Below are 13,040 nucleotides of genomic sequence, written 5' to 3'. Positions count from 1 at the left end.
CTGTCAACGGATTTACAGGAAATCATCCTTGGGAATAGCTTTCACTATCTGCGGGCTAATGACGTATCTCAGTTGACCACTAGTGTACGTCAAATTGATCGTCACTATTCTGAACATTACTGGTTTGACGTACCGTGTTATTCACTATGGTCTAAGGGACGAAACAATGTACAGCATAGTGGCTTTCAAAAAATTGTCAAATGAAATAAATCAGGTCATAAAGTACTTTATTCTACTAAAAGAGTAATGTTTTAGGAGGAACAAATCCTTATAGTCCGTACTTTCACGGTCCAGCTTTAAAATATTATAAAACAAGTGATACTATTACGAATAATATTATTATAGGGGTGATATCTGAGTGCTTTTAATTAACAGCTAAGTGGATGTGGTTAAAATGCATTATAATTTGTACCACACAACATGCACTTCAGAATGCTGAAGCTATTTATAAATATGTACAGTTTTTCAGTCGATTTCAAAATTAACTAATATCGAGGCATACGACTAACTGAAAGACGAAAACCAAGTTATGTTTTTCGCCTTCAGAAAGGCAATATTATACAGCTGCATTCTATTCTAGGAATCATATCATATGCTGTTTAGGAATCGTAACGTAATCCGGGAAAATGAGTCTAATTTATTTGCAGGCTTTGGCTTTTATTTCACATTCGCATAAATATAAAATACGTAGGTCCAATTTCACAACTGAAGCAGAGTATAGGATAGCCTACCTTAAGACAAAATGACAGCAAACGTATGATTAAAACTGTCAAAATTCTTCCTCATAAGCCAACCTAGTCTTAGCCATAAGCGTATACATTAATACGTTATACTTAGAAGCTGTATGTACCTGTCAGGTGGAATCATGTCGGGAGCGTCCTCTTCCATAGACTCATCGCCGACCTCCACCTCCAACTGGACTGCAGGCGGGGAGCTCATGTCCTACCCGCTATCAAACCCTGCAACAAACAATAACGAACATTGTTATTAAGTCCTGACAGCCTCCGTGGCGCAATGGTTTAGGTTGCCACGTCAAAACCACTGCGTCGGGGGGTCGTGGATTCGATTCCCACACGGAGCAATTATTTGTGCGGTCCACAAATAATTGTTTCGGGTTTGGTCGTGCTTTGTGTCTGTTATTTTGTATGTTTATAAAAGTTCCCGCGACACAAGAGCAATTCTTAATGCGGGAGTTCTTTTTAAAAAGAGAAATGTCATATTCATATACTAGCTGACCCGTGCGGCTCCGCTCGCGTGAATTTCGTACTGTTGCTTATTCGTTTGAGCACGCAAATTGCGAAGCACTCGATACACCTACACATAAAAATGCTAACAACTCTTTGTCATCTAATGGTTATTTACGAAAGGGACACACAACGTGACACAGGCTCAGGCAGGCCTGATATCCTGTGGTTACCTTCTTTTCCTCTCTCGTCAGTATCCGTACCAGTTTACAGTGTAAAATATAATACCCTATTAAAGACTGACCATTGCTTACCCGTCTGGATTCAGAATATTATTATAGCTACAGACAGACCTATCTGCGCCGGAGCTCTTCACACGCGTAATAATGTATACTTGCGATGATACGTCCGAAACCGCGTAACCCGTAATTATTTTTTATATATCATCCGTTGTTTATTTTTTAAAACTTACCACGTAGTCTGTTTCATATCTATGCAATTTATTTCCTTAATGCAACCAATTTTTGGTTATGTGTTGCGAACTGCAACGCCATCTGTTAGTTGCGGCGAACAACGACAACAAACGAAATTACTCGGTTTGCCATCTAGGATATCCCGAGCGCACCGGACCCACGTAAACCGACATTTTTGTGTAATATATCATACAACATTTATGTTTGAAAATCTTATAAATGTATCGCCTGTTTTAAAGGTATTTTTTTTTACTATAAAGCAATCAAAATAAATTAATTAGGAAAAACATGCTGTGTTGCTGACCATAACGCCATCTATTGGTTGGTGCTAACAACAGGTATCGATACGGCAGGCACCGCGTTAGGCCCAGCGCAGACAGACCGGAATAATCCTCGCGCGGTCTCGAGCATTTTCTTTACGGCTCGCGGATGCTCGAGCATGCTCGCGACTGCTCGAGCCTGCGCGAGGAAAGCGTTCTAGGTTACCATTCTACATTAAACAGCCAGTTTTTCGAGAAAGTTCGTCAACAATAGTGGACTGGGCCATGATTATAATTGCTGGTTTGGCTGGAGAAGAATAAAAATGACGTTTTCCCTCTTTAAACTCAGTAACAACATTGAAAGTTCTCGTACGATGCCGGCGGCGACGCGAGGATGCGCGGGAATACCCGCGCATCCTCGAGGACGCGCGAGCATTTTTTGACTGGTTCAAGCAATTATGCACTTTATTTTTATGATTTTAAAGTTGATTTTCAAGTGCGTTAAAAAAATCCTCTCCGCTGCGCTCCTCTTGGTCTGCGCTGACCCTTAACCATATGCGAATGTTGTGAAATGAATTGCAATGCCATCTATGGTCTCTTTAGGGAAACCATGGGTTCAAACGATTTCTACGTATTTTATTCAATTTTCTAAAAATCTATGAAATTTTATGCGATAAAAAGTATCCCAATACTTGCTCCACTACTTATTCTATGCATATAACAAATGTCAGTGCATTCTATCCGGTAGTTTTTACGTGATAGCGTAACATACAGACAGGAAAAAACCTGACCTTGAACTCTCTACTGATTTATTATAAGTATAGATGTGATATATGAATATGATAGGTGGAATTTGCTCTAGGAAATCTTTTCACGCGGGCGTAGCAGAAGCTGCTACGATGCACGCTGCAGAAATTCTGCTACGATGAAAAAGGACGTAGAAAAATTAAATTAACATACCGATTTTTGTTGTTCTCTACAATGAAAGCTAACGGAAACATCAAGAAAATTGAAAAGTATGTACCTAGCTAAGTAGCGTATTTAATTCGTAAAATTTAAATGAATTCGTCACACCTCTAGATTTGTGTTTATAAATAGATGAACTGTGAGTGTTGAAGCAATTGGAAACAATCAGCTCATGACCTCAAGTGTAATGTTCTTATAAATACGTTGACGTCTTACGGGAATTCTTTACCTGGTTTAATTTAATACGGTACTGAGCTAGATGCTAACGAACTACTAAAACACTTCATAGCTACTCGTAATGGAGAATGTTACCTAATTTTGATTTTTAGCACTCCATATTGTCGTTTAAAAATAAAAAATACTGGTGAAAGAATTACTTCGATACGTCAATTAGTTTTCGATTTATAAGTAAAACAAGTTGTAACCGCACGACGCTAGCTCTCGATGACGGTGTGACGTCACTCTACACTTGCTCAGTCTGGCTCACACAGTCCGCTTGCGGTCGCGCGCTCGGTGCGTTGAAATTATTCCTAAATACTTTTAAAAATGTTCAATTCAAATACTAGGAAATCATATGTTGTGCCTAAATGTAATTTAATATTATGTAGGTAAGTACATTAGTAATAATAAATAACTTCATCTTATAATGAAACAATTTCTAACCGGATTGATCGCGAGTTTATTGATTTTACTGTGGCAGGAAAAATGAAAAATCGATAAGTATGCGATTATTTCGGTTAAAAACTGTTTCATTATAATATGCAGTGATCTTAAATATCTAACATTATTACTTATTATACCTATGTATAATATACTAGAAGCCGCCCACGACTTCGTCCGCATGAAAACCTTTCCCGCGTAAATCCCGATCCTTCGGGAACTCGAGGATAAAAAGTAGTCTATGTGTTATTCTGGGTCTTCAGCTATATATCAAATTTCATCGTAATCGGTTCAGTCAAATTTGCGTGAAAGAGTAACAAACATCCATACATACTTACATACGTACATACATACGTACATACATACGTACATACATACGTACATACATACGTACATACATACGTACATACATACGTACGTACATATATACATACATACATATGTATATACGACGTACGTACACACATACGTACATACATACATACATACATACATACATACGACGTACGTACACACATACGTACATACATACGTACATACATACATACATACATACATACATATGTACGTACATACATACATACATACGTACGTACGTTCACACATACGTACACACGTACGTACATACATACATACAATGACATATGTATGTCATTGTATGTATTACTTATGTATTTATGTATGTACATATGTACATTCTCACAAACTTTCACATTTATAATATTAAGTAGGATTTCGGAAGCAACAAAACCTCTATTTGTTTCACAAATAATTCGCCACCATTATTCAATTTATTTCAGTTAGATTATCCGATTGCCCTTTTTAAAATCCTTTATCCATTTTATTAATCGAATAGTATTTACTATTATTATGTTTTCGTCCGCTTATGTATAAAATAACTTATTATTTTATACATAAGCGGACGAAAACACAACAAAATACTACGCAAGCTATACTAAGACTACCAAAATACTAAGCGGGACGCGGCCCGCGCGGCGCGGCAATGTAGTATGACGTCACAGCCGCTCACGCGGCTGTTAGCGGGACTCGATATTTTTCGAAACTTTGAATGCTTATAAAATCGAAACTATTTGGTATTTTTGACTAAAACAAAAACTAGTTTATATGTATGCATACAGGCTATACTGTGTCAAAATTTAAAGCGATTTGGCATACCTAGTAACATTCTCCATTGCGCTTCCCGGTCGGTAAACGATTTGAGGGTTCAGCAACTTTACCGCTGACATATCACAGCTTGTCCGTGCTTCGGAAGGAACGTAAAAGTCGGTCACAGTTGTCGTCATCGAAATAACAGGAGTTAAGACATCTTAAAGGCCTCTCGGTCGACATGAACACCTTCAAAACTAGGTTAAGCAACAACTTGGTTAACCATACGGTATAATACAAAATAAAACGTGCGGGACTGCTTTTCGTATTTGATTTGTATGTAATATTTTTTGAATATTTGGTCATTATCGGGTACCCGGAGTCTTTTTCCCGATTCTCTTATCATAACATGAGTCAACCGGCCGGCTAAAATGAGAATCGCCACTGATTAAAATATAAATTCATAAAATTTTGTATTATACCTACTTATTTTCGAAAGGTTATCACTTATCAGCCAATAGTTCCTTGGTGTCAACATTTAAAAACAACCCGAAGGTAGAAAATGCGTACTAGGTAGGTATTGTAGTTGAATTTCAATAAATATTTCTTCGGAAGAAAACTTATGGCCTTTCTTGTTTGAATAATCGTCGCCTATTTCATATCGACACACAACAAAATCATGCCTGTAATATTTACACCAAATAGGCAATACTGTTAAATCTTATCGCAAATATAGAAGAAATAACATTCTTGCCTTTCAAGCACATAGTTTAAATTACAAGATATCAAAATGCATAAATCATCCATAGCGGTGTGAAATTGTAAAGCGTGAGAACGTGTTCCATTGGCTTGTCATTTCATGCAAGTGGATGTAAATCATTTGAGCTGCATCGTGTGAAAATGTGCTAATCCGTTACAATTACATTTTATTCAACGTTTAACAAAGCGCTTTATAGGAGGAGAAACATAACAAGTCCAAAGATTCATAAATAAGTAATATCATAAATTGTAAAGTAATATTTAACTCGTTAGATACGTTTTCACGGCTAAACTGCATAAACGATATTGATGAAATTTAGTATAGAAATGCTTCAAGAACCGAGGGCAAATATAGGCTAATATATTTGTTAAAATTATACTTCTATGCTGCTAAAATCAATGATGACACACAGAAAACATCCGACGCGGCGCGGGTCATCGTTATACCATATCTCTTTGGCAGAATATTACTATCTATGTTTAGACAAAAGCACATTTTACTATAAGAATTACTACGTAGTTACGCGTATGTAATTGCGTATGGTGTATAAATAACTAAAACTCTCAAGGGCACAGTTGTGTCAATATACTATTCGGAATTCCAGACGGATTTGGGAAAAGCTAAAGACGCACTACAGTTATCGATATGATGACGTCAGGCGGGCTTTTTTTAACCCACTACTCGCGAAATGTGGTGGAACTTTACAGATATACAATATTTCAGAATGTAAGGAACAAGGTCCTCTCATCCTGGAGCCATAAGACGGTCACATCGAGATTTACAGCCAGTGTAATCTGTCTCGAAACGAAAAATCATCATCTAGGGTGCATGGAACTCCTTCCATGCACCATAGATGATGATTTTACGTCCTCCCCGCGGCGCGCCCTGGAAACAGATAGACCGGTAACGCAGGTTCTATGCTGGCCAATCCTCCCAAAAACTTTGACTCACTAGACTCATCAAAATCATCTAGTTATTAGGCATGGCCATGTGTCAATATAAGCGGAATTCGATAGTCCGTAACGTTTTGACTGAATGAGGAAAGTTGAACATCATCATCAGCTTGGATTACGATCATGAGAACCTTAAATAGAGAATAACCAGTAGTTTGAAAAGAGAAGTAACAATAATCAGGAAATACAAATTATCAACAGGGACCAAGTGCCAACAGGATCACAAGACCACACTGAGCACTCTTATTAGAAATAAGATATTATTTATACCTAATTATTATTTATTATCAATGAGTCAGGTGCTCCCGTATTGAGAAAATACCCATAACTTAATTTCCTTTTCATAGATATTTAGGCATTAAAATCTTAATTGGATGCTTGACACTTACATTTTAATAACAAAGTATTTTAATTTTGGTAGCTAGTATAGGTAAGTACTAAGTACTGAAACTGTAAATGTGAAAACTAAGCAGCAAGCATGTAGTTTAATTTCTGCTTGACCTAACAAAGGTACATAAAAGAAGATCCTACCCATATTATATACTTTATTATCCATATTATAATGTATTTGTAAACAGATAGTCATGTTCATTAGGTCATAAGGTACGGTCATTGACCTTGTTTCCCAAACACCTTGCCCGAGTTGAACACTCATTAATTATCATAATATTATTGATGAATACTAATATCAACTTTATTACCATATAATAAAGTTATTTCTTGAACTATGAACCTTTGACTCATAATAATTATTATTGTCAATGGCCAGAAATATATTTTTTAACTGTTTCTGGAACCCATCGCTGGGCAAGGGTCTCCTCCGGAAACAAGGGAGGGGTAGGCCTTAAATTCACAGTATAAGTTAGAAATAAAAATGCTTGTTAGAATTTTATTTTATTAGTCTTATGTCTGAATTAGGTATTATCATTAAGGCTAAAGTTTTACCCCATAGTCAGTCTTTTAGAAATGCCTAAATATTAATACTTTTTTTCTTATAATTCATATCTTGCTAAACTAGCATTAAAGACAAAGGGAATTTATATTATTGTTCATACAATAAAGAGGATATATTTAAGTTAGATTAAGAACAATAAACAATACAACTATTTAAAGAGTAGTTAAATATGGAAAATCCTACATACCTAATACTGGACCTGTAAAGCTTTATTTTTTTTTCCACTGTTCAGTAAAGAATAATTTTATTACCAGTGTTATTATGACAATAATTTGAGATATGTGAAAAAAAACAATTAATTCATTACAAATTATAACAGTAGAAAAGATTTCTACACCTAGCAAATTGTAGTTTTAATTTAATTCAGTATTTGTTATTTAGTCATTTAGCATGAAGATAATTGAAGTACTGGCACCAAGATAAGCAGAGTCTTTGAGAAATCAAAAATGTTAACTTATTTAGGTAGATAACTCAGGTTATGAGGGAATGAAACTACCTGGCTCAGTAAGATTTTAATATTTGTAAAGAAATACTCAGATTATGAATTTTCTAGGCAAGCTCTTATCAAAAATAAAAATATGATAATGACATCAAATAAATTAACTGCTAAAATTACTTCCTCATATTTCAAGAAAGATAAAACCAAATTTATCAACTAGGTAGGTAATCTTAGATTATGTCAGTAGATACTAGGATTTGCCTGCAACTTCACTTGCCTAGTAAGATTACCAAAAGTATAAAGATTTCCTAGTATTATGAAGTATTTGATTAAATATATCTTCCAAATCTGTGCAGTGGTTTTAGCAGCAAAATGTAACAAGACAAACACTTTCACAAACTTTTACATGTTTTAACATTTTTAATCTGCTATTAAGATCGCAAAAATCTGCGAATGTATGGTTCAGTGTAAGGGATATTATTATAATCTATATCAATTTAAACATGCATAATGTTAGTGTTAACTGTTTAGATAAGGAAGTCAGGAAGTTATGACATTAGTAGATAAGATTGCACATTACTATTATGTACTATATCAATTAAATCTACATATCATCGAAGCGTGCTTGACGTAACATTACGTTTCATAATTTATCCAAAGTGCAACTCAGACTTACTTTTATTTGCATCAATCAATCAATCAATCAATCAATCAATCCAATTAAGATAAAGGAACATGCAATAAGACCAATAAAATTCTACCGATATTTACTTAATAATTACAAAATTATGTAATAACATAAAAATAAAATTATTCCTGTAAAAATCATGACAAGTGGTGAGCTGTTATTTAATAAAATTTATTAAAAATAATCTTCTCAATTTTCATAACACAAGACCGATCATTGTATAAAGTTTTATATAAATATTTACATTTAGTTCGTACAGAACAATGGAAAATGCGCACATTTCTACGCTCATAGTTTCATCGCCAGTTCTTGAAGGAATGAGAAATTATGATCCGAATTTAGATTTGAATGCATGATAAAACCAAACTCTCACTAAATGCGCTGAAATTGTCGCAAGAAAATCCACAACAAAAGAAATATTCATTACCTTCACTTTCTCGAAATGTGTTAAATCATGCAACTGTCACAGAGCTTCCACTGAGAATCGCACAACACACATTAAACTGTTCAAAATTAAACAACAACAACGGTTCACAAATGCACTTTCATCACAAAATTTTCACGGCAGAAAAATTTCATGACCATTGGCACGAATCCACGAAAATTTTTGACATTTCATCACAGTCCGATGAATACACATCAATGAATTTCCGAGACAAAGGTGAATTTCGTATATATTACGATCAAATAATCACTTTTTAGTGAATTTGTTTTATTAATTGGTGGGTATGAATTAGAAATTATGATTTAGATAGTTTCTAAACAATAAAAATAAAAATATGCAAATCTATCGACGGATACTCGGCCGACCGATTGTGCTAGTGATGTGCAGTGGCAAACAAGTTTACCGGTATGATGAGATTTTTAGTAGTACCGGTTTTTAATCGACAAATTAAAAATAATTTTCAAGTTAAATCGTTCATGACATGACACAATTATATTATTATAAACTAGTCTTTTTAATTAATATAAACCTATTTTAATGAAAGAAGAATAAAACACATCAATTCAAAAATTAAACAGACAGTTGAGGACTGGGGTTTACTATAGGAAAAGATGTCTAATATGAAAAATCCTGAGTGTAGACCCAATGAAATGCTGTCCACCCTTGTGAACTTGTGAAGACCATACATAGAAAGTCCAGTAAGACCACCATGGTCCACACTACATATAATTGATTGATAGCTTTTAGACTTTGACGTTGCGTGTTTATTATTTTATAGAATAAATACGCTTCAGGGTGATCAAGCTGGTTTATAAAAGTTAAAGGACTTTCAGGGCTGGAAGAAGCTGATCGGTGCCGTATCGCATCGTGAATATGCAATAAGATCCAAGTGTTAAGTTGCTAGTTTCAAACACGATACAATATCATTCGTATTTAATTCAAGTAAAAAGTACATGTACATTCAGTTTATTTATTTCTATAGATAACATTATATGCTTTGAAAACTAACACATCTCTACTATTACAATAAATTATTCCAAAAAATTAATTTACTACGACTTAGGCTTAGGGGGTGTGGAAAAACCCAAGGGAGGGTATTTATTTAATATTTGCTCCATGGTTGAAGGATAAAACGCCATGAATTTGAATCGTTCACCCATCTTCTCAGGGTCGACGAGCATATCATAGCACATTTGAACTTTTTCTCGATCTTCATCGGTTTTTGCGTTCTTTAAGAGAATCTGAAAATATATGATTTTATCGGTAAATGTATTTCAATATCATAAGTTCATAACATTAAAAAAAGAGAGTTTGCGAAATAAACTTTTATGTGCAATGGTTCAGTAGGTTCATTCAGAGTGTTGATTTTCTGAAGCATAATAACTTTGGTTTTGAAGTCCCTTAAATGTGAAATGCTTGAAGCTTGACCTAGACATCGTATTAGGAAAATGCAGATGCTTCTGGTACACCCAGAAGCATCTGCATTTTAACCTCCTAGAAGTTGTAACCAATATGATCTATAGCCATATCTTTCTGATTTCATTACCTCTAATCTAGCAGGAGCCTGACATCTCTCAAGGAAGTCCTTCTGCTTCACAGGTCCCATGACGAGCGCAAAGTTCTCGGCAGTCGGTATCTTCGCTGCTGCTATCCTCAGCTGGTGGAAGTCCACGTCGGCTGTGAGGTCACAAGTGCCAGGGTTCTCTAAAGGGTTTACTACTTGATGTTTGTGGAAGGCCTAGAAATAAGGCAAAAATAACTTTTATTTATTTAATTTCCACGTCATTCAGGAAAATGAGAGTTACACTGACTCTAACTATTTTGACGATATTCTGAGCAGTGGCGCATTAGGCGTGTTGTCAACACTGGAAATAAAAATGTCTGGACACTTACCTAGGACGTTTCACTGTGCCCAGTTCAAAATAACGAGAACCCAACTGGCAAGTCAGTAGCATTTATAATGTTAAATGGAGCTCTAGTGGCACCAACAGACGGCGACAACAAGCCTTATTACAATTGAATCGAAATATAAGTGACATCACAGTCTTACCCTAAACGTATCACCCTTCTCTCCTTCATGTCCATAATCAGCTATCAAAGCTAATCCACCAAACTGGTCTACTCTATGAGCCAACTGCCTTGCAATACTCATAGCCCGGCCACTGATCTCCAGTTCAGTTTTATCGCCAGAGTCCAAAGGAGGTCTGACTAGTGTCCTAACTGCATTGTTGGCTTCTGCTGATATCCTATAGTACAGTTTATCTTGACCGTCGATGTCGATGAGGAGTTCTCGCCAACCGTTTTCGGTTTTCTAGAAGAGATATAGTATTTCTAAATTAGCAGTTAATGTTATGGTTTTTTTTTAAAAGTAATTATGAACAAAGGTCAACACGTAAGTTACGTACGTATACGTGCACGTGATTCTTAAGACCCAAATATTAGTGAAGTTTTAGGCTACTATTTTATTAAATATAGATGTTTAAGAATAAAATATTTTTTTTATAAATGCATATTTTGTGAGAGGTTCTAAGCATCTACTACAGATAGCATTGCCGCTATCAACTGTTTTTCAAATAACTTACCTCAAACTTGTGTATTGGGAGGACATCAAAGAACTCATGAGCTATATACCAAGAAAAGTTATTTGGCACCTTCTTCAGGTCATTGTACCAATATACCTTGATGCCACTGACAGTCTCACCCTGGAAGTAAAGTAAAATTTATTACATAATTTGCTGGCAGCAGCTGTAATGACTTGATTGCAACATCTGTTAATTATATAAATACAAAAAACTAAGGAAAGCACTTTTGTTTTTTACTCTGGATCAGAACTTGTAAGTAAGTATTCGGATATTATATACTAAAACAGTTTTAATCTACTGGTAAGCAGTAAAATGACAGAACCTTACCTCATAATTATGCGGTGAGTCAAGATCCACCTCCCGGTGAGAGATACAAATTCTGTTAGCTTGTATTGATTGCATTGTTGATGAAATTTCAACAAGGTGCAAGCTCACATCTGGTGCTCTATAGCCCAGATTATTTATCACCTAGAAACAAGTAAATTCAGTAGTGAGACAGAAGGAATAAATAAATAAATATCATTGGACAACTCACACACAGTTATTTGATTCTAAACTAAGCAGAGCTTGTACTATACTAACCAATATCTCGTAAACATACTTATATACTTCTAAGTACATACTTATATAGATAAATTAACAACCATAAATATTGATGACTATTTTCTTTTAGATGTAGCTAGCATGAATGAAGTTGTAACTTACCCTTAAAATATCTAATAACAAAGTGCCTTTACCCGGTCCTAGCTCTACAATCTGTAGCGGCTTCCCTGTACCCATCTTTTGCGTCTCAGCATAAAACCATATACCTAATATTTCACCAAAAAGTTGAGATATTTCGGGCGATGTGATAAAGTCTCCTTCTTGACCAATTACTTCTTTTTTCATGTAATATCCCTCTGTAGGGTTCGTGGCAACGATATGCATGTAATCAGCAACACTTATAGGTCCAGCAAGCCTAATCTTCTCCTTCAGAATTTCCATTATACTTGGTGTAGTTCCTGGAGCAGGCATCTTAAGGGTTTTCGGGTCTGGACGCTTCACTACCTTGTAACCAAATCCCCTAGATATAGTTTGGGGTATCAACAGTTTGTTGCACATCCTAAATACTTGCCGAGAATTCATTTTTGTTCAGAAATAAATAAATACGATACCGAATAAGAGGTTATGAAGTTTGTTTTGAAAATGTCATTCTATGATTTTGACAGCCAGCTGATTTCGAAAAATTATTGATTTTTTCTTCGCTTTCAGACATAGCAAAACATAATAGAGATTTTTACTAGGTTTGGTACTTAAAAAACCTAAATTCATTGAGAAAAGTGATGCGTTTTGTTATTAAGCATAATTTTAAATATTATGTAATCTGTACTGTTGTGGTTTAAAAACATGTGTGTTCTGTGGTGTAGTGCTGCACTTTTACCGATTGTTATCGAAAATATTTAGACCGGTTGCGTTTGTACGTTTGGATACATTTTTATCGAAATATAATCTGGGCGTCTAGCGTCTGTTTACATAGGATTGTATCAGAAGTATATTAGATGATTTTTGAAAATCGTAATTTACAGGAT

General features: G+C 35.1%; 2 protein-coding genes across 4 annotated transcripts in view; both read right to left on the bottom strand.

Annotated features, from left to right (window-relative positions):
* Ubr1 (Ubr1 ubiquitin ligase) overlaps positions 1–9,286 on the bottom strand; it is a 51,158-nt gene extending 41,872 nt beyond the window's left edge. For all 3 annotated transcript variants that reach the window (XM_076126212.1, XM_076126213.1, XM_076126214.1), the window contains exons 1-2: positions 8,873–9,286; positions 851–959 (exon numbers count right to left, since the gene is read on the bottom strand). In XM_076126212.1, the coding sequence (XP_075982327.1) occupies positions 851–939 (89 nt within the window). In that variant the 5' untranslated portion in view covers positions 940–959; positions 8,873–9,286. The remainder of the gene's footprint in view (positions 1–850; positions 960–8,872) is intronic.
* A 554-nt stretch (positions 9,287–9,840) lies between these two features.
* Positions 9,841–12,681, bottom strand: LOC142980673 (protein arginine methyltransferase NDUFAF7 homolog, mitochondrial). The gene is made up of 6 exons (XM_076126185.1): positions 12,178–12,681; positions 11,800–11,940; positions 11,473–11,592; positions 10,941–11,201; positions 10,437–10,628; positions 9,841–10,131 (listed from the first exon to the last, which is right to left on the bottom strand). Exons 1-6 carry the CDS (start codon positions 12,595–12,597, stop codon positions 9,943–9,945), a joined length of 1,323 nt encoding a protein of 440 aa, XP_075982300.1. The 5' UTR covers positions 12,598–12,681; the 3' UTR covers positions 9,841–9,942.
* Positions 12,682–13,040: the final 359 nt, after the last annotated feature.

Source organism: Anticarsia gemmatalis, chromosome 18 (genome assembly GCF_050436995.1).
Source record: "Anticarsia gemmatalis isolate Benzon Research Colony breed Stoneville strain chromosome 18, ilAntGemm2 primary, whole genome shotgun sequence".
Classification (NCBI taxonomy): domain Eukaryota; kingdom Metazoa; phylum Arthropoda; class Insecta; order Lepidoptera; family Erebidae; genus Anticarsia; species Anticarsia gemmatalis.
The sequence above is the reverse complement of the archived record's forward strand: the minus strand, read 5'-3'. Positions and strand labels throughout refer to the sequence as shown.

Excerpts from the sequence above, each read along its gene's own strand:
- LOC142980673 (XM_076126185.1), bottom strand. The coding sequence starts at position 12,597 with ATGAATTCTCGGCAAGTATTTAGGATGTGCAACAAACTGTTGATACCC. Across the intron at positions 11,941-12,177 it reads TGTTATTAGATATTTTAAGG|GTGATAAATAATCTGGGCTA; the intron begins GTAAGTTACAAC and ends ACTTGTTTCTAG. Across the intron at positions 10,132-10,436 it reads AGGCTCCTGCTAGATTAGAG|ATTCTCTTAAAGAACGCAAA; the intron begins GTAATGAAATCA and ends ATATATTTTCAG.